This window comes from Amblyraja radiata, chromosome 7 (genome assembly GCF_010909765.2).
Source record: "Amblyraja radiata isolate CabotCenter1 chromosome 7, sAmbRad1.1.pri, whole genome shotgun sequence".
NCBI lineage: Eukaryota > Metazoa > Chordata > Chondrichthyes > Rajiformes > Rajidae > Amblyraja > Amblyraja radiata.
In genome coordinates, this window is record NC_045962.1 from 87,111,152 (window position 1) to 87,133,097 (window position 21,946).

General features: G+C 48.5%; 3 protein-coding genes across 7 annotated transcripts in view; 1 reads left to right on the forward strand and 2 right to left on the reverse strand.

Moving 5' to 3' along the window:
• Positions 1–1,040, forward strand: part of plcd4 (phospholipase C delta 4) — a 37,470-nt gene extending 36,430 nt beyond the window's left edge. The window contains exon 18 of the transcript XR_004412679.1: positions 998–1,040. The gene's annotated coding sequence lies outside the window, so the exon portion shown is untranslated. The remainder of the gene's footprint in view (positions 1–997) is intronic.
• LOC116975621 (SPEG neighbor protein-like) overlaps positions 1–5,590 on the reverse strand; it is an 8,546-nt gene extending 2,956 nt beyond the window's left edge. The window contains 2 exon segments of the mRNA XM_033024938.1: positions 682–809; positions 5,439–5,590. Of these exon segments, the coding sequence (XP_032880829.1) occupies positions 682–809 (128 nt within the window). The 5' untranslated portion in view covers positions 5,439–5,590.
• Positions 5,591–6,888: 1,298 nt separating this feature from the next.
• LOC116975622 lies at positions 6,889–20,928 on the reverse strand. Of its 5 annotated transcripts, none has more exons than XM_033024943.1 (9): positions 20,638–20,928; positions 18,612–18,996; positions 17,140–17,321; positions 16,966–17,067; positions 13,370–13,543; positions 8,657–8,842; positions 8,469–8,558; positions 8,294–8,359; positions 6,889–7,173 (listed from the first exon to the last, which is right to left on the reverse strand). In XM_033024943.1, the coding sequence occupies exons 1-9, from the start codon at positions 20,839–20,841 to the stop codon at positions 7,021–7,023; spliced, it is 1,542 nt and encodes a 513-aa protein (XP_032880834.1). In that variant the 5' UTR covers positions 20,842–20,928; the 3' UTR covers positions 6,889–7,020. The 5 variants fall into 5 exon arrangements, with proteins under 5 accessions (XP_032880834.1, XP_032880832.1, XP_032880831.1 ...); XM_033024941.1 differs by having other exon boundaries at positions 18,612–19,011; XM_033024940.1 differs by having other exon boundaries at positions 8,294–8,356; positions 18,612–19,080.
• Positions 20,929–21,946: the final 1,018 nt, after the last annotated feature.

Sequence of the window (21,946 nt, forward strand, 5' to 3'; positions counted from 1 at the left end):
TCTCTTATAAGCCTGCAAATATGTCCTTCTGCAGTTGTACAGGGCCCTAGTGAGACCACACCTGGAGTATTGTGTGCAGTTTTGGTCCCCTAAATTGAGGAAGGACATTCTTGCTATTGAGGGAGCCCAGCGTAGGTTCACCAGGTTAATTCCCGGGATGGCGGGACTGTCATATGCTGAGAGAATGGAGCAGCTGGGCTTGTACACTCTGGAGTTTAGAAGGATGAGAGGGCATCTTATTGAAACATATAAGATTGTTAAGGGTTTGGGCACGCTAGAGGCAGGAAACATGTTCCCGATGTTGGGGGAGTCCAGAACCAGGGGCCACAGTTTAAGAATAAGGGGTCGGCCATTTAGAACGGAGACGAGGAAACATTTTTTCTCACAGAGAGTTGTGAGTCTGTGGAATTCTCTGCCTCAGAGGGCGGTGGAGGCCGGTTCTCTGGATGCTTTCAAGAGAGAGTTAGATAGGGCTCTTAAAGATAGCGGAGTCAGGGGATATGGGGGTGTAGGGGGGGGGGGGGGGGTTTGGAGTGGGGGTGGGGGTGGAGTGGGGGTGGGGTGTCGGGGGGGATGTAGAGGGTGGAGTGAGGGTGGGGGTGTCGGGGGGGGGATGGGTGTGTAGGGGGGTGGAGTGGAGTGGGGGTGTAGGGGGGGGGTGGGATGGGGTGAGGTCCCTACCTGTGTCCGCGGTACGAGGACTGGATCTTGATGGCAGCATCTTGAACCTTGAGGTCGTTGATGTCGATGGTGCAGCCGGGTGGGGGAGGGGCCGGCTTCTTGGCCGGAGCTGCCGCCGTCTTGGACATCTGTCCCCGGGAGAGACACATGGGGGGGACACGGGTCAGTTAACGGAGAGACAGAGAGAGGGACACACACGGAGAGAGGGGTCAGACATGAAGAGGCACAGGGGAGAGGGGGATCAGTCAATGGAGAGATGGGGGGAGAGAGGGGGCAGAGAGGGAGAGAGAGGGGGGAGAGGGAAGGCGTAGAGAAGAGGAGAGAGAGAGGGGGAGGGGGAAAGAGGGAGAGAGGGAGAGGGGGGTGAGGGGAAGGGGGAGAGAGGAGGATAGGGGGAAGGCCCTGGAAGGGCCGAATGGCCCTTTCCTGTACCTATTGTCTATTGGCAGATACATTTTTTTTTAGATTGAATTGAAAGATACAGCGTGGAAACAGACCCTTCAGCCCATCGAGTCCACTCCGACCATCGATCTGCTGTTCACACTAGTTCTATGTTGCAGATAGGAATTGTTCTTAGCATCATGTCCAGCACCGACATTATGGGCCGAAGGGCCTGTTCTTCTGCTGCACTGTCCTATGTACTATGTTCATGAGCATTGAAACAGGCCCTTTCGGCCCAACACTTCCTTGCTGACATCTTCACCAGCTCTGTGTGTGATGGTCTTGACAAAGATGATTCCTGACCAGAAATTTCACCTATCCATGTTCTCCACAGATGCTGCCTGACCCGCTGAGTTACTCCAGCATTTTGTGTCTATCATCATAATGAACCAGCATCGTATCGGGCCAAAACTCTTTTGGAAATAGGCAACGTTTCGGGCCGAAACCCGGACGGGTTTCGGCCCGAAACGTTGCCTATTTCCTTCACTCCATAGATGCTGCCTGACCCGCTGAGTTACTCCAGCACTCTGTGAAACGTCACCTATCCATGTTCTCCACAGATGCTGCCTGACCCGCTGAGTTACTCCAGCACTCTCTGCCTATCTATGGTCTTGGCATCATGTTTGGCACAGACATTATGGGCCGGAGTTTGCACGTTCTCCCCGTGACCTGCGTGGGTTTTCTCCGGGTGCTCCGGTTTCCTCCCGCACTCCAAAGACGTGCAGGGTTTGTAGGTTAATTGGCTTCGGTGTAAATGTAAAATTGTCCCCTAGTGTGTGTGTAGGACAGTGTTAGTGTACGGGGATCGCTGGTCGGCACGGACCCAGTGGGCCAAAGGGCCTGTTTCCACGCTGTATCTCTAAACTAAAGATTGGAAGCAAGGATGTATACAGTTGGTGATATATTGGTGTAAGTTTATTACTGTCCCGTGTACCGAGGTACAGTGAAAAGCTTCTGTTGCGCGCTAACCAGTCAGCGGAAAGACAATACATGATTACAATCGAGCCGTCCACAGTGTACAGATACAGGATAAAGGGAATAACGTTTAGTGCAAGGTAAAGCCAGCAAAGTCCGGTCAAGGATAGTCCGAGGGTCACCAATGAGGTGGATGGGAGGTCAGGACCGCTCTCTACTTGTTCAGAGGGGAAGAAGTTGTATCTGAGTCTTTTTTTAGTTTAGTTTAGAGATACAGAGTGACCAGCGATCCCCGCACACTAATTTAATTTCTTTATTTATATAGCACATTTTTAGTCAACTTGCATTGACCCCAAAGTGCTTCACATAATTACATCCACACACACAGGCAAAGGTGGGTGAAGTGTCTTGCCCAAGGACACACACGACAGTATGCACTCCAAGCGGGATTCGAACCGGCTACCTTCCGGTTGCCAGCCGAACACTTAGCCCATTGTGCCATCTGTCGTCCCTAACACTATCCTACACACTATCCTACACACACACACACACACACACACACACACACACACACACACACACACACACACACACACACACACACACACACACACACACACACACACACACACACACACACACACACACTGTGGGACAATTTACATTTATACCAAGCTGATTAACCTACCAACCTGCACGTCTTTGGAGTGTGGGAGGAAACTGGAGAAAACCCACGCAGGTCACGGGGAGAAAGTGCAAACTCCACACAGACAGCACCCGTAGTCAGGATGGAACCCGGGTCCCTGGCGCTGTGAGGCAGCAGCTCTACCCGCTGCGCCACCGTGACCGCCCCTTATCTGGTGGTTTTTGCCGGACGGGAGAGGGGGGGAAGAGGGAATGACCCCGGGACGTGAGTCGGCGTGTGATTATGTCGGCTGCTTGCCAGCGAGATAAATCACGTGCGAGGCAGAGATTACGTTTAACTTGGCGACGCACTTAATTACGGTTTAATAACGGGAAAAAAACTCATACTTAAATTCTGGAAAAACGCCCCAACACCAACAATAAATATGTGGATTTCAAACATGTCCCAAATGCTACACCTGGAAGATATGAGATTCCTTCCAGCAGGCAAACCAGACTATTTCCAAAAGACTTGGTCTGCATTTATCGACTTACTACAAGTATAAGGTGCAACAGAATTCTGAAAATAAATGGTTTCAGGACCTGGTGAGGGGTGAGTACAAATACAAAGTTGGTATATCCCTTTTATCTCGTTTTTTTACTTTTAATATATCTTGTTTTCTTTTTCTCTTTTTAACCATATAACCATATAACAATTACAGCACGGAAACAGGCCATCTCGGCCCTACAAGTCCGCGCCGAACAATTATTTTCCCTTAGTCCCACCTGCCTGCACTCAGACCATAACCCTCCATTCCCTTCTCATCCATATGCCTATCCAATTTATTTTTAAATGATACCAACGAACCTGCCTCCACCACTTCCACTGGAAGCTCATTCCACACCGCTATCACTCTCTGAGTAAAGAAGTTCCCCCTCATGTTACCCCTAAACTTCTGTCCCTTAATTCTCAAATCATGTCCCCTTGTTTGAAACTTCCCTACTCTCAGTGGGAAAAGCTTATCCACGTCAACTCTGTCTATCCCTCTCATCATTTTAAAGACCTCTATCAAGTCCCCCCTTAACCTTCTGCACTCCAAAGAATAAAGACCTAACTTATTCAACCTTTCTCTGTAACTTAGTTGTTGAAACCCAGGCAACATTCTAGTAAATCTCCTCTGTACTCTCTCTATTTTGTTGACATCCTTCCTATAATTGGGCGACCAAAATTGTACACCATACTCCACATTTGGCCTCACCAATGCCTTGTACAATTTTAACATTACATCCCAGCTTCTATACTCAATGCTCTGATTTATAAAGGCTAGCATACCAAAAGCTTTTTTTACCACCCTATCTATATGAGATTCCACCTTCAGGGAACTGTGCACGGTTATTCCCAGATCCCTCTGTTCAACTGCATTCTTCAATTCCCTACCATTTACCATGAACTAAGGTGTCTAAGGGTCTCTTTTTGATCACTCTTTCACACACTCAATATCTTATCATAACTTTCTGTGTCCATCTTGATAAGTACGGGTGTCAGGGGTTATGGGGAGAAGGCAGGAGAATGGGGTTGAGAGGGAGAGATAGATCAGCCATGATTGAATGGCGGAGTAGACTTGATGGGCCGAATGGCCTAATTCTTCTCCTAGAATGGATTAAACTGGCATCTGCAATTCCTAATTTCTACAAGGGTTGGAAGGATACGGACCAACCGCGGGCAGGTGGGACATAGTGTCATAGAGTGATACAGTGTGGAAACAGGCCCTTCGGCCCAACTTGCCCACACCGGCCAACATGCCCCATCTACACTAGTCCCACCTGCCTGCGTTTGGTCCATATTCCTCCAAACCTGTCCTATCCATGTACCTGTCTGTTTCTTAAACATTGGGATAGTCCCAGCCTCAACTGCCTCCTCTGGCAGCTCGTTCCATACACCCACCACCCTCTGTGTGGAAATGTTACCCCTCGGATGCCTATTAAATCTTTTCCCCTTCACCTTGAACCTATGTCCTCTGGTCCTCGATTCCCCTACTCTGGGCAAGAGACTCTGTGCATCTACCCGATCTATTCCTCTCATGATTTTATACACCTCTATAAGATCACCCCTCATCCTCCTGCGCTCCAAGGAATAGAGACCCAGCCTGCTCAACCTCTCCCTGTAGCTCACACCCTCTAGTCCTGGCATCTGAAGGGTCTCGACCCGAAACGTCACCCACTCCTTCTCTCCACAGATGCTGCCTGTCCCGCTGAGTTACTCCAGCACTCTGTGAAATGTCACCTATCCATGTTCTCCAGAGATGCTGCCTGACCCGCTGAGTTACTCCAGCACTCTGTGAAACGTCACCTATCCATGTTCTCCACAGATGCTGCCTGACCCACTGAGTTACTCCAGCACACTAGAAATAAAGAAACATAGAAAATAGGTGCAGGGTGAGGCCATTCGGCCCTTCGAGCCAGCACCGCCATTCATTGTGATCATGGCTGATCGTCCCCTATCAATAACCCGTGCCTGCCTTCTCCCCATATCCCTTGACTCCACTAGCCCCTAGAGCTCTATCTAACTCTCTCTTAAATCCATCCAGTGACTTGGCCTCCACTGCCCTCTGTGGCAGGGAATTCCACAAATTCTCAACTCTCTGGGTGAAAATGTTTTTTCTCACCTCACCCCACATTGTGTCTGCACCCTGGTCAGGTTGGGCCGGTGGGGCCGAAGGGTCTGTTCCTACTAGCCCCTGGGGGGTGGGGGATGGAGGAGATGGGAGGTTACTCACCCTGAGGGTAACGCTGGCTTCTGTCGGGGACTGGAGACCCACGGGCTCCTCGCCTTGGATGGAGAGTGGGCTGGGACGGGACGGGACAGGCGGCTATATAACGCAGCTCCCCCGGGGGTGAGAGAGGGGTTGTGGGGGCACACACATTCCTGGCGAGCTGAAGCAGCAGCTGAAGCGGGTCCCGGTCCCCGGCGGGAGAAGATGCCCCGTCTGCCCGACCTTATATAGAGACGCCCGGGGCAATCCCGCGGGTCCCACCGCTAAATGTGGAGCGGCCGCTGGTGCTGGGTCAGCGCTTTGGAGGGGAGGGGAGGGGAGGGGAGGGGAGAGGAGAGGAGAGGGGAGGAGAGGCGAGGAGAGGGGAGGGGAGGGGAGGGGAGGGAGGAGAGGAGAAGAGGGGAGGGAGGAGAGGAGAAGAGGGGAGGGGAGGAGAGGAGAGTGGAGGAGGGGAGAGGGGAGGAGAGGAGAGGAGAGGAGAGGGGATGAGAGGAGAGTGGAGGAGTGGAGAGGGGAGGAGAGGGAAGGGGAGGTGAGGAGAGGAGAGGAGAGGGGAGGAGAGGAGAGGAGAGGGGAGGGGAGGAGAGGAGAGGAGAGGAGAGGAGAGGAGAGGAGAGGAGGGGAGAGGAGGGGAGGGGAGGAGGGGAGAGGAGAGGAGAGGAGAGGTGCAGAGGAGAGGAGAGGATGGGTGAGGGGAGTAGAGGGGAGGGGATTATAGGAGAGGGGAGGAGAGGAGGGTAGAGGGGAGGAGAGGAGAGGAGAGGAGAGAGAGGAGGGGAGCGGAACGGAGAGGAGGGGAGTAGAGGGGAGGGGAGCGGGGGGGGGGGGGGGGGGGGGGGGAGAGGAGAGGAGGGGAAGGGGGGGGGGAGGGGAGGGGAGGAGAAGAGGGGAGGGGAGAGGGGAGGGGAGGAGAAGAGGGGAGGAGAAGAGGGGAGGGGAAGGGAGGGGAGGGGAGAAGAGGGGAGGGGAGGAGAAGAGGGGAGAGGAGAGGGGAGGAGAGGAGAGGGGAGGGGAGGAGAGGAGAGGGGAGGGAGGAGGGGAGGGAGGAGGGGAGGGGAGGGGAGGAGGGGAGATGAGGGGAACCCCACAGCAGAGCCTAGCTGGGGAGAAAGAGTTGCCTATGTTTTAAATTCAGCGTGCTGATTGTTTTATTGTCAGATTTATTGAGACGTATAATAAATATCTAGTTTAAAAGCAGAGCATTTGAAGTGTTTGTGTCTGCTTTCACTCATAAAAATAATGGTGAGAAGTAAAACTGTAAATACAGTGCATTCCTGCCTTGATCTGGTCTGCGTTTAAATTATCTAGATATATGAGAAATGAAATATGAGATCTAAGTGATGACATGAGGGACTACTATAAATAACATGGTTATCAGACATCATTTCGAGTTTTAAAAAACATTAATATCCTTTATTGCGAATGGAAGGCACAACATTATCATAGGGAAGCATTTTTTGATAGCAGCATTTTTATAAAGATATTTTAATAAACCTTAGAAGTTCAAAATAAATCTATACAACGGCAAACAAATAACGTTAACAAACGTTCCACATGAAGAGAAGCGTCAACATTGAAGAGAGAATCAATGATGCCCCTGGTCCCTGCTGTAATCCCCTCGTGGTGGTGGTGCCAGTCTGTGTTGTTCCTGTGGCGTATAGTCTACATTATTAGATGTTAGTGAACCTGCCGGATGCAGGTTAGCGTATGTCTGTGGTGATGTCATAGATAACCGTCTCTGGAAAAAAAAAACCAAGGTCAATTGAAATGCAAAAACAATAAAGGCTCTAAACTATATAACCATATAACAATTACAGCACGGAAACAGGCCACCTCGGCCCTTCTAGTCCGTGCCGAACACTTACTCTCACCTAGTCCCATCTACCTGCGCTCAGACCATAACCCTCCATTCCTTTCCCGTCCATATACCTATCCAATTTATTTTTAAATGATAAAATCGAACCTTCCTGCCTCCACCACTTCCACTGGAAGCTCATTCCACACAGCTACCACTCTCTGAGTAAAGAAGTTCCCCCTCATGTTACCCCTAAACTTCGGTCCCTTAATTCTCAAGTCATGTCCCCTTGTTTGAATCTTCCCTACTCTCAGTGGGAAAAGCTTATCCTCGTCAACTCTGTCTATCCCTCTCATCATTTTCCTCTCAAAAGCTGCGATTGACATAGATTCTGAATTAAAACTGTTTTATGTTTTATGTCTTTGCGGTCAGATCATGGACTATTTTTGAAACACATAAACATGACGAATAGGAGGGTGAATTTAATCATCTTAACAAGCTGTGATTGACAAATAATCAAAGGACATTCTTGCTATTGAGGGAGTGCAGCGTAGGTTCACCAGGTTAATTCCCGGGATGGCAGGACTGTCATATGCTGAGTGAATGGAGCGGTTGGGCTTGTATACTCTGGAATTTAGAAGGATGAGAGGGTATCTCATTGAAACATATAAGATTGTTAAGGCCTTGGACACGCTAGAGGCAGGAAATATGTTCCCGATGTTGGGGGAGTCCAGAACCAGGGGCCACAGTTTAAGAATAAGGGGTAAGCCATTTAGAACGGAGACGAGGAAACACTTTTTCTCACAGAGAGTTGTGAGTCTGTGGAATTCTCTGCCTCAGAGGGCGGTGGAGGCAGGTTGTCTGGATGCTTTCAAGAGAGAGCTAGATAGGGCTCTTAAAGATAACGGAGTCAGGGGATATGGGGGAAAGGCAGGAACGGGGTACTGGTTGGGGATGATCAGCCACGATCACATTGAATGGCAGTGCTGGCTCGAAGGGCCGAATGGCCTCCTCCTGCACCTATTGTCTATTGTCTCACAATTTAATTTTTTTAATTGTATACCTGGTCAGCCTGCAGATGTGGTTGTGCCCCCATTCGCATGTGTGGTGGATGTCCCATCAGTGACTGCTTTTGAAACACAGAATCATATATAAGTGGAACTCAAATAACATTTCTCACTGAGGAGTTCTGTCTCAAAGAATTGCAACCATCAAGGCGTTTATTATACGTTTTATACCTGTTCATAATATTGAGATGGCTGCTCCATGGGAAACATCTGCCGTGGTGGCATCTGTTGACGTCGCACTTGTGGCATCGGCTGCTCAGACTACAACACACATGGAATCATCGTGATTATTTCATCTAGGAAATTAATTTTAAGGACAAATATTGCAGAATGACAGACAAATGCAATGACATATTAACCTGTTCGCAGAAATCCAACACATAGTTTAGAAGGCCTCTGGTGAATGTCAGCATGCGATTATTCGGTGCACAATTGATCAGAGAGCCAATGAATCTGGTCAAGCTCTTCACATACTCCTCCTGCGGTGATTTGGGCTTGGGGTCTTCATGAAATGCTCTGGTTGCATCTTTTGCCTGTTCAATGAGCTGAAACATGAATGACCATGTCAAAGGTACAATGATGGATGGACGGATGAATGGATGGATGAATGGATGGATGCGTTGATGAATGAGAATGGAAAAGTTCACTTAAAAAGATAGACTTAAGTACAAATTCTTAAGACCATACAAATCTTTAATTTGACGTCTGACGGGTGTGGACCTAGAGACCCAGAGGCAACAGTTTTACCTCCAAATCTCCAGCAGCACACACACAAAGAAATACCAGAAAACTCGAGTTAATATACGTTCAGCCACCTCCAAATATGGAGTTGTTTTTCACTCTTTGCCAAAAGCCAGTCATCCCAAATGGCATCCTCTGGACCCCTTTCTTATCTGATTAACCTCTTCAACTTACATTAAAAAAAACTTGTAAGAGAGCTGTGAACTATTCAAAGGTAGACAAAAGTACTGGAGAAACTCAGCGGGTGCAGCACCATCTAGGGAGCAAAGGAAATAGGCAACGTTTCAGGCCGAAACCCTTCTTCAGACTGATGGGGGGTGGGGGGGGGGGGGGGCGGGGAGAAGAAAGGAAAAAGGAGGAGGAGGAGCCCGAGGCCTGAGGGATGGGAGGAGACAGCAAGGACTAACAAAATTGGGAGAATTCAATGTTCATGCCCGCAGGATGCAGACTCCCCAAGCGGAATATGAGGTGCTGTTCCTCCAATATTCAAACTATTCAACTTACGTAAGAAAAAAAACCTTGTCATGATGATTTTGTTTTCAAATATAACCATATAACAATTACAGCATGGAAACAGGCCATCTCGACCCTTCTAGTCCGTGCCGAACACGTATTCTCCCCTAGTCCCATATACCTGCGCTCAGACCATAACCCTCCATTCCTTTCCCGTCCATATAACTATCCAATTTATTTTTAAATGATAAAAACGAACCTGCCTCCACCACCTTCACTGGAAGTTCATTCCACACAGCCACCACTCTCTGAGTAAAGACGTTCCCCCTCATGTTACCCCTAAACTTCTGTCCCTTAATTCTCAAATCATGTCCCCTTGTTTGAATCTTCCCTACTCTCAGTGGAAAAAGCTTATCCACGTCAACTCTGTCTATCCCTCTCATCATTTTAAAGACCTCCATCAAGTCCCCCCTTAACCTTCTGCGCTCCAAAGAATAAAGACCTAACTTATTCAACCTTTCTCTGTAACTTAGTTGCTGAAACCCAGGCAACATTCTAGTAAATCTCCTCTGTACTCTCTCTATTTTGTTGACATCCTTCCTATAATTGGGCGACCAAAATTGTACACCATACTCCAGAATTGGCCCCACCAATGCCTTGTACAATTTTAACATTACATCCCAACTTCTATACTCAATGCTCTGATTTATAAAGGCCAGCACACCAAAAGCTTTCTTTACCACCCTATCTACATGAGATTCCACTTTCAGGGAACTGTGCACAGTTATTCCCAGATCCCTCTGTTCACCTGCATTCTTCAATTCCCTACCATTTACCATGTACGTCCTATTTTGATTTGTCCTGCCAAGATGTAGCACCTCACACTTATCAGCATTAAACTCCATCTGCCATCTTTCAGCCCACTCTTCCAACTGGCATAAATCTCTCTGTAGACTTTGAAAATCTACTTCATTATCCACAACCCCACCTATTTTAGTATAATCTGCATACTTACTAATCCAATTTACCACACCATCATCCAGATCATTGATGTACATGACAAATCCCATCATGCATTACAATTGGCTTTTTACTACAGAAAAGCTAAAAATGTTTTTAATTTAATTTTATTTAATTCTTTATTTCGAACAGAATAAAAGAATAAAAAGCAAGTGTGAAACAGCATACAAAAAACAAAACAAGAATATCTATAAAGTGTCATAAACAATATCTATAAATAAATGAAATCATGTGTGTCCGAAAAGGAGCAGGATGAAGCCAAAGCTAATTAATTCCCACCCCTTATTCAACTGCATGTAATTATCTTATACAAATTTAGCAGCTATATGTACACCATATGTACACCAGCAGCTATATGTACACCAAATTATTTACATTTATACACTAATCAAATATTTACAAAGCCATACAAAAAAGAGAGAAATAAAGAAAAAGAAAAGAAAAAACCCTGATATACTATACAGTATCTTAGTCATATATACAACCCATCACCCTATAATCACCCTTCCCAATACAATCAGTAGAAACATAGAAAATAGGTGCAGGAGTAGGCCAGTCGGCCCTTTGAGCCTGCACCGCCATTCAATATGATCATGGCTGATCATCCAACTCAGTATCCCGTACCTGCCTTCTCTCCATACCCCCTGATCCCTTTAGCCACAAGGGCCACATCTAACTCCCTCTTAAATATAGCCAATGAACTAGCCTCAACTACATTCTGTGGCAGAGAATTCCAGAGATTCACCACTCTCTGTGTGAAAAATGTTTTTCTCATCTCGGTCCTAAAAGATTTCCCCCTTATCCTTAAACTGTGACCCCTTGTTCTGGACTTCCCCAACATCGGGAACAATCTTCCTGAATCTAGCCTGTCCAACCCCTCAAGAATTTTGTACGTTTCTATAAGATCCCCCCTCAATCTTCTAAATTCTAGCGAGTACAAGCCGAGTCTATCCAGTCATTCTTCATATGAAAGTCCTGCCATCCCAGGAATCAGTCTGGTGAACCTTCTCTGTACTCCCTCTATGGCAAGAATGTCTTTCCTCAGATTAGGAGACCAAAACTGTACGCAATACTCCAGGTGTGGTCTCACCAAGACCCTGTGCAACTGCAGTAGAACCTCCCTGCTCCTATACTCAAATCCTTTTGCTATGAATGCTAACATACCATTCGCTTTCTTCACTGCCTGCTGCACCTGCATGCCTACTTTCAATGTAGTCCGAAGAAGGGTTTCGGCCCGAAACGTCGCCCATTTCCTTCGCTCCATAGATGCCGCTGCACCCGCTGAGTTTCTCCAGCATTTTTGTGTACCTGCCTACTTTCAATGACTGGTGTACCATGACACCCAGGTCTCGTTGCATCTCCCCTTTTCCTAATCGGCCAATTAAAGCCATAATTCCTTATTAAAGCTAATTGGCCAACAATTATATTTAATTATCCAAAATCACCAACCTCAACGACTACCGGCCTGTTGCCCTGACTCCAATCCCCATGAAGTGCTTCGAAAGGCTGGTCCTCTCCCATATTAAATCCAGCATCCCTGCCTCACTGGACTCCCATCAATTTGCATACAGGGCAAATAGATCGACAGAGGATGCCATCTCTCTGGCCCTTCACACTGTCCTGACTCACCTGGACAGACAGGGCACGTATGTGAGGATGCTCTTCACTGACTATAGCTCTGCATTCAATACGGTCATCCCCACCAAGCTCACCACCAAACTCCACCAGCTAGGCCTCAGCTCACCGATATGCGCTTGGATCCTGAACTTTCTCACGGAGCGACCGCAGGCAGTGAGACTGGGCCCGCACCTGTCCTCCACCATCACCCTGAGCACCGGCACACCACAGGGTTGTGTACTAAGCCCCATGCTCTACTCCCTCTTCACTCACGACTGTGTCCCTGCATTCGGCACCAGCACCATCGTGAAGTTTGCAGACGACACAACAGTGATTGGGCTGATCACCAACGGTGATGAAACAAACTACAGAGCGGAGGTGCAGAACCTGGCGGACTGGTGCGCCAATAACAACTTGGCACTAAACACCTCCAAGACCAAGGAGCTTATTATTGACTTCAGGAGGTCCCATTCTGGAGAATACGCCCCAATCTCCATTTATGGGGAAAGTGTGGAGAGAGTGTCCAGCTTTAAGTTTCTGGGCACTCACATTTCAGAAGACCTCACATGGTCCACAAATACCGTCGCGCTGGTCAAGAAGGCTCAGCAACGACTGTTCTTCCTGAGGACATTAAAAAAGACTGGTCTGCCCCAACAGCTGCTGACAACGTTCTACCGCTGCACCACAGAGAGCATACTAATGTATGGCATCTCTGTGTGGTATCTCAGCTGCACGGAGGCGGAGAGGAGAGCTCTTCAGCGCGTCGTCAACAGAGCGCAGCGGATCATCGGGACAGAGCTACCAGCCTTGGAGGGCATCTACCACACGCAGTGCCTCAGGAAGGCCCTCAGCATCCATAAGGACTCATCACACCCCTGCCACGGTCTGTTTCAACTACTACAAGGCCTTCTACGCCCGAACCTCCAGACTCAGGAACAGTTTTATCCCAAGAGCTATAGTGGCTCTGAACCGGCCCTAATGAGTGCCCCCCCACTCACCCCCTTTGGACAGTCTCCCTCAGATGGTCACGTCAATCAATTCAGCTTGCTTATTTATGTATTGTATTTATTTACCTTTCTTGTACATCAGTGGAGCTGCACACTAAATCTCGTTGCACTGACGTGCAATGACAATAAAAGATATATTATTATTATTATTATTATCATACACGTCCCCCCATACCTACGAGTCCCATTTACCCGTGGCTTAAAATGTGCAGCATTTTTACACAAGGGACTTACAATCCTGATCATCTCATTCCGTTCTCCCTCTTCGTCTCCGTTAGTGACGTCTGGTGAGGAGGCTTCGCTGTGGTTTTCATGTGCCATCCTCCTCTGATAGTGCTGCTGACTGGTGGAGGGGGTTGTTGTAGACAGGGCCGGCATTAGGAGGCGCGGGGCCCAATTGGGAACAGTGTTGGTGACCCCCAGATTCCCAGTCAAGGTCTGTAGAATCATAGAAATAGAAATATATAATTATAAACGAGTCGTATGCGGGCACGTGCCGTGAGTAGATACTCAGGGTAGGCAGTCAGTCGGCTTTAAAAAAAAATCTTAAACCACACATGCGCAGATTGTTCTCCTCTCCGTAAAAATAAAAAATAAAAATAAAGAAAGTAACAATTCAATTTGCCCAAGGCTTCCAAATCTCCTTCATTCTGAATGACTGAATGGGTGAGGGGTGAAGGGTGACGGTAGGTGGAGAGATGGTGGGAAAAACGGGAGCACACCGGGACAAGTTGAATCAGTTGTCATCTCATTGAATAATAATAATAATAATAATTTTATTTATAGAGCACTTTAAAAACAATCATAGTTGCAACAAAGTGCTGTACTTCACTAATCATTGACAAAAAAAGTTAATACACACCAATAATAACAGTTAAAAGATGGAGTAAGTAAAGATATTCAAAATAAAGAAATATTAAAAACACTAAAAACAGGAGCAAAGTCTCATGCACGGTCAAAAGCCAAGGAGTATAAATGTGTTTTAACACTTGCTTTGAAGATGGCAGTGAGGGGGCCTGTCTGACGTGCAACGGCAGAGCGTTCCAGAGTGCCGGAGCAGCAACAGAGAAGGCTCTATCCCCTCTGAGCTTCCGCTTAGACCTCGGTACCTCCAGGAGCAGCTGATCAGCTGACCTGAGGGACTGGGCAGGAGCGTATGGGTGGAGCAGCTCAGAGAGGTAAGGCGGGGCGATACTAGTTCAAAGGGACCAATTGGGGGGAGAGTTCCTTTCACAGCGAGTGGGGAAAGTTGCGGGGAGGGCAGGAGCGTTGAGAAGGAGAGGGTTGGGGATCATGCCAGTAACCCACTCACTCACCGCTGCTGCGGCGCTCCGGGCGCGGAGCCACCGCATTGTGGCCGGGGAGGGAAGTAGCTCGTGTGGCTATGAGCGGCTGCCAGGACCGGACAGCCGAACCGTCCGCCATCTCAGCGCCTTCTGCTGGCCCGCTCACCGCTGGCAGTGCTCTCCGTCTGAACAGTGAGGGGACCAGCTCAAGAGCAAGGATCATAGAGCGGAGCGAGTCAGCGGGTGATGGATAACATCACAGCGGGCGGGTGGAGCTTACTCCTGTGTCAGCGCGAACAAGGGACCAAATTGAGGTTACTCGCACTGACACATGGAGTAAGCTCCACGCCCGCTGTCCTGTTATCCATCGCCCGCTGACCCGCTCCTGAGCTGGTTGCTGGCATGATCCCCGGCCCCCTCCTTCTCAATGCTCCTGACCTCCCCGCAACTTTACCCCTGGCCAGACTACCCACACGCTGTGAAAGGAACCCCCCCCCCAAGCAGCGCTGTCCTTTTACAGCCGCTTCCCACTTTACAGCCGCTTCCCATCAGCTACTAGCAATGAGGGATAGACTTGGCTGTCCTTCAGTACAGCAACATCGTTCTTGATGTTGCTGTACTGAGGGATAGCCTAGTCTATCTTCTTGGCTAACAACCTAACCTTCGGCCTCCAAGATGCAGGACCTGCAACGTGGAGTCACATAGATATTGCAATCAGCGATGGAAATGGGTTTTAGGAACTAGGGGTACGCTAAGGTCCGTGAGGCTGAGGTTGGGAAGGAAGGGGGGGGGGGGGGGATTGACGCAAAAAGCCCCCCCCGTGAGAAATTTTATTTAACTCAGCAGGACAGGCAGCGCCTCTGGAGACTAAGACCCTTCTTCAGACTGAAATGAACTCTCGTCGGTGAGAGTACTCGTGATTGTTTGAAGACGGGTCTCGACCCGAAACGCAACCCACTTCCCAGAGCCGCTGCCCGTCCCGCTGAGCCACCACAGCCCCCCCGTGTCCACCTTCAACTCCAGAGCCAAACAAAAAACACAGAGTGCTGGAGGAACTCAGCGGGCCAGGTGGCACCCGCAGAGGAAACGGACCAGGAGCCACCACGGGCCAGGGTTACCCACACCCCCCCCCCCCCAAACAGAAAGGAACCGCAGATGCAGCCGTCACCGCAAAACGTCAGATGGTTCCGGGAATGCTGTGGCGACAGGGAGAGAGAGAGTGAGAGAGACGAGGTGGGGAGCGGGAGAGAGAGCGCGCGAGAGAGATGGAGGGAGGGAGCGAAAGACAGAGAGAGACAACGTGGGTGAATGACTTTACCTGCAGGAAGAAGGCCGTGCTTGCGGTCCGGAGCCCTCAATGACTGAGTTTTAAGAAATTCTCACAATGTGTCATCAATACATCGATCCACATTCCTCAGTAAATGTAATTGAGTTTTGACCAAGTATTAATGACGCCGCGTTCCTTTGAATAAAATTCACGAGACTCCCGTGAATTTTATTCTAAGGAACTCGGCAACATTAGTACTTGGTCAAAACCCATTACATTTACTGAGGACTGTGGATCGATGTATTGATGACACATCTTATATTACTAAATCTCTGATCTTGACCGCTTTTGGCCGACTGTGCTGCGATTTCCAAGAGAACGGCGCCACCTACGGCCGTCAAATTTGGCCACCGCGCCTAGAGCCCCCCTCCGCCGTATGAGTGCGGAGGATTTTTTCCGTCGATGAAAAATGAGAGATATTAATGTTTTTACAAAATTCCCCATTCTCTCTGCTGCCCCCGCAGGCGGCAGGGGTAGGGACTATAAAACCAGGAAGTGTCGTGCCTCACTCAGTCTCTGCCAGACCAGGAAGCGAGAAGGTCACGGCTCACTGAGCTGCGAATAACACTGAACGCACGTCAACTTCACGGTGAGTCCCCTCGATGCGGCTGTAAAGTGGCTGCAGCCCTTTTTGACAGGTTTGTGTTCACAAAATGAATTTTGGTTGTCCGGTGTCTGCGGCCCAATTGTTTGCCTCTCCTTCTTGACAGGTTTGTGTTCACAAGATTAATTTTGGTTGTCGGGTGGCTGCAGCCCAATTGTTTGCCTTGGCTTGGCTTTTAAAATCATTGCAACAGTTGGATTCCTGCCGAAGCATCCATACGGCCCACAATGTCTATACTAGCCCTCTGGAAACCAGTACCTTCAGCCCGCAACACCCATACTAGCGCAACAGACAGCCCCCACCACTGGCGAGCAGTATTGGAATTGGTGGAGGTGGAATATTGCGTTGGTGACCAGCCCTCCCGTGTGATGCTGGGACCCAACGGGTCCCACTTAGTCTAGTTGTATAACTAAGTGTTAACTACTGGCTGTTAACAAGTGCTAGTTAACAAATCGTTTTTGTCTCATGACCGGTGCAGTGGTGACACCTTGTAATAATTATCTTCTTTATTAAAAAAAATACGTATTTAACAACGCAAATTCGTATTTCCATATTCGTGTTGCATTCCCGTACGAAATACGGAAAATTAGCGCGGGGCCCAATTGGGAGCAATTGGTCCAATTGGCATAAGGCCGGCCCTGGTTATAGATGTCACCTCAAGTGGATCTTCCACCTCTGCAAGGGGCGCACTGGGCGGTGGATTTAACTTTTGAAATTGGAAGAAATAAAATTTGTTTTACAATGTGTCAAGGACAACCACCAGGACAAACTATTTAATAAAAATCACCTTCTTGCAGCTCCTCCTCCTCTCCACTCGCACGATGTGCGGTTTCATGAACGACCACTTGTCGTGAATCCACTGCTGCCTCTTGGTGAACTTTTTCCCAGCAGTCCCAGTTTTTGTCCCCATGATCGTCAGCTTTCCATATATTGTCCGCTGGTTCTTGATCCACTGGCAGAGCTGATCATCTGTATAAAATAACACAAAGCCAGCGTGAATTGTGAAGAGAATGGATGAGATGCTGCACACAATCAACAACCACGCACTTAAACGCCATGGAAGCCCAGTGTTAATTGCCGGCCCGCCAGCAAGAGAATAGAAGAAGTACAGAAGATAAACAATGTAGGGAGTTTAAAACAAATATAACATGTGCTAATTGCCTGCCTTCCCGCATATTTAGTGTAGGAGTTGTTGGAGACAAGATTTCAACTTCAAACTAACATAAGCTGTGAAGGTAGTCAAAAATGCTGGAGAAAATCAGCGGGTGAGGCAGCATCTATGGAGCGAAGGAAATAGGCAACGTTTCGGGTCGAAACCGTTCTTCAGGCCAAAGATCCTGTAGCGGAGCAAGATAGACCACTCCTTCTAAATGCAATGGGCTGACGTGTAGTACGCAACGGAGCGGAACGTGGGCATTTTTTTCATCCATTTCAGTAACCCGACCCGACCCGACCCGCAGTGTAATCAACGTTGCGGGGGAACAGTTTGTGTTAATAAATTAAAATTCTGAAAATGGGGAGAAGATTTTTACCAAAGAACTTTGATTGTGACGAGGATGTTTCCATAACCGGCTTCCGTCTCCGCACTAGTATCTTTGCTCCGCTATGGGATCTTTGGTGCGGAGACGGAAGCCGGTTACGGAAATGGGGCCGAAAATTACCCATGAATCTGCCCATGACTGTACTACGTCTTTTTCGTCGAGTGGACTATCTTGCTCGCTATAGGGTCTTTGGATGTGAGGGTGGGGGTGGGGGGGGGGGGGGGGGAAGAAGTAAGGAAGAGGAGGAGCCAGAGGGCTAGAGGGAGAGCTGAGAAGGGGAGGAGACAGTAAGGACTACCTGAAATTAGACTTGTGAATGCTGCCTACAAGTCTGCAAAAGAATGGAAGAGATACCGAAGATAAACTATTTATGTTTAAGAAGGAACTGCAGATGCTGGAAAATCGAAGGTAGACAAAAATGCTGGAGAAACTCAGCGGGTGAGGCAGCGTCTATGGAGAGAAGGAAATAGGCAATGTTTCGGGTCGAGACACTTCTTCAGATAAACTATGAAGATAAAATATGTCGGATCTTTGAAACAAATATATCCTGTGCTAATTGCCTGCCTACCTACAGGAGAATGGAAGAGGTATTGCAGGAAAAAATGATGAACTTTAAATCTAAAGGAACCCGTGAAAATTGCCTGCAAATGGTGACAAGAGAATGGTAGAGCTACTGAAGTTAACAGCTACTGAAGTTAACAAATAAGCAGGTACTTACAGGAGCAGTCAGGATATTCCTTCGCCTTTTCCTGGAATAATTTGTTCTTCTTCTCCCTCATCCTGTAATCTTCATGTTCCTTATCGTACAGGATGGTGTTTTGCCGATACCATTCCACCAGTTCTCCTTCCTGCTGCCTGCTGAAGGTAAAAGGCAAAACCTTCCTCCAGTCCTTCCTCACCACCAATGGGGCGTCCGTTTCTGATGCTGTGTCTGACACAGACACGGAAGAAGGGGCTGCATTGTTGGCTTTAAATGGGCCATTCAAGGATGGGGCGGTGTTGGGGATATGGCCTCCCTCCCTGGTCTCATCCTCCAGGGCTTCCTCCTCCAGGTCTTCCTCCTCCTGTGGCATCTCCTCCGGCCACTCCTGCCACTCCTCCTCCTGGTTCAGCAACATCTGCATGGCAGGTTTGTGTTGAGGGTTGTGCCTTAACCCTGCACTTCTGCCTTTTCTTTGGAGCCATGTCTAAAACAAGTCTGATGCTCTAACAGAAAACTCTCGCAATGACCGCACCCTGGAATGACAGCGCATCTCGTGCTGCTGTTTACTCACCAAACGAGCCATTGGAACGAGCAAACGTGATATACTAACACTATCTACGACTACCTTCCCTTGCCTTCGATTACCTACGATAGCATGCCGACCTGCTTCGACTAAACCTACGAGTAAAAAACCAATTGATTTTTTCCACGCCGACCAATTTTTCAGCATGCTAAAAAATTCTCCTCGACCGCGAGTATCGGGAGGTTGCACGCAGTCGAGGTCACGAACCGTGACCCGTACTGTTGCCACGCAACGCCAACTGGAGTACACGTGATGAATTGCAGGTAAGCATTTACCATTTTTTCCCGGGCAGCAGGTCTGTTAATAACCGCCGAAATGGTCAATTTTTGCGCTGTAAATAATTATGGGAATCGTGATAAGCGCGAGAGACATTTATCCTACTTCTGAATTCCAACTTTCAAAGATATTGTCAATTTGCTGAGGTTGATTATGTCCAACTAACAGCTAACAATTATGCCATTCCTTGGCTTGCATCTGAGTAAAATGTAATTCAAAACCCACGTATGGTTTAGCGATTTTTTTAATTATAAATTTAGCTTCAGAGGCGTTTTCTTTTTGTATGTAAAAACCCACTTGAGAACCGTGGGCTATTTTAACATTTTACAGCCAGATTTATCACTTCTGAAAATTTTTAGATACCAAAGGAATCAAGAAAAAACACAAATAATGCCTTACTGTTACTGTACCATTCTACTAGGTTTTTTTTCTTCCCTTTTTCCTTCCGCCCACAATATTTAATATGTAAAAGAATATGTGATTCTGTTCCATTCTGTTTGTAGTTTGCTTGTTTGTTTTTTGCACAAAGTGCGCGAGCATTGCCACTTTTCATTTCACTGCACATCTCCTATGTATATGTGACGAATAAACTTGACTTGACTTGAAACGCAGTGAGCAAATGCGATAATTGCCAATATTTTCAATCTTGATATCTGTACGGCCAATGTTCGGCAACCACTTTAGCCGTTGTTGTCCCCTCAGCTGCCGCTTCTCTCTACCATCATTTCTCCTCACTTTTGGAATTCTGAAGTAGGATCAATGTCTCCCACGGTTACCCCGATTCCCACAATTATTTACAGCAAAAATTGACCATTTCGGCGTTTTTAACGGGTGAGAAAGTACGCGTTTGGTGTAGTAACAGTACGTGCCGGAAGCTGCCACGTCCTCCACATGGATTGAGCTGCTCCGTACGTCACTCCCTTTGACCCGATGACCTTACGTGCAACCCCCCCCATACGCGGGAACTTCTCTCGAGCATGAAGGATAGTTACAGTGACCTCCTAGGACCACGTGTCGACCGTGCTGCGAGTTTGTGGCGAGCGCAAACTCGCAAATTAGGTCGCCACAGTGGGACAGGCCCTTGACCTTCTTCATCACAACTCAGGCAGCAGTGCCCTGTGCATGGCCTGGGCCTGGGTCAGCACCAGCACCAGCAGCAACAATACCTGTGGCCTTGAGTACCTTAGTCCGGGGTGGGATGTTGGTGTTGGTGCTGTGGACACGATACATCTCCATGGTCTCCTCCAGGCCCTCATCCTCCTCCTCCTCCTCCTCCTCCTCCTCCACCTTGACCTTAATCTCCAGGCCCTCCTCAGGTTTAACCTGCCTGCTGGGTGGGGGTTGGGCCTCGCTCCCGGGCAGCACCTTCCATCTTCTTGGGACCATTTTGCGATGTTCACCCTCGTCTGTCTCCGCCGGATCACGTGGGGCCGCAAAACAAATCTGTCCAAAGCTCCGGTGTAAATGTCTTTCCGCTTTAAGGTCGACTGCGTCATGACGTTTGCCCCTCTACTGCGTCACGTCTGCCCCTCCCCAGCGTCACGACGTCTGCCCCTCTCCTCCAGCGTCACGACGTCTGCCCCTTTATGCGTCATGGGGTCACGTCGTCTGCCCCTCTACTGCGTCACGTCTGCCACTCTCCTCCAGCGTCACGACGTCTGCCCCTCTACTGCGTCACGACGTCTGCCCCTCTCGAGCGTCACGACGTCTGCCCCTCCCCAGCGTCATGACGTCAGCCCCTCCCCTCCAGCATCACGACGTCTGCCCCGCCCCTCCAACGTCACGACGTCTGCCCCTCTCCTCCAGCGTCACGACGTCTGCCCCTCTCACCAGATTAGGGGCGATCACGGTGGCGCAGCGGGTAGTGTTGCTGCCTCACAGCCCGGGGACCCGGGTTCGATCCCGACTACGGGTGCTGTCTGTACGGAGTTTGCACGTTCTCCCCCCCGTGAGCGGCGTGGGTTTCCCCCCAATATCTTCTGTTTCCTTCCACACTTACAGGTTTGTAGGTTAATAATTGGCTTATGTTCAGTGCTGAGTGAGTAATGCTCACTCCCCCCCACTTATGTTAGATGTTAGAAGGGAATCTGTATCAAGACTTGTCAAACCCATGAAAGATAACGGGAATACATTGCATCCATCTAGAATATGACTTCTTACAATGTTAAAATAAAGAACTGTTTCATTTGAAAAACAAAAGCATTCAAGCATTGTCACAAACAAATTAAGGGTCAACAATAATGGACAAAAGGTGCAGGAGTAGGCCATTCGGCCCTTTGAGCCATGTGTGATCATCCAGAATCAGTACCCCGTTCCTGCCTTCTCCCCATGTACCCTGACTCCGCTATCTTTACGAGCCCTATCTAGTTAGATTAGATTAGATTAGATTAGATTAAACTTTATTAATCCCCTTATTCAGGGGAAATTCTGATGTCCTTGCAGCACACTAATAAAAATACAACATAGCATTCAAAAAGAAGTTCAACACAAA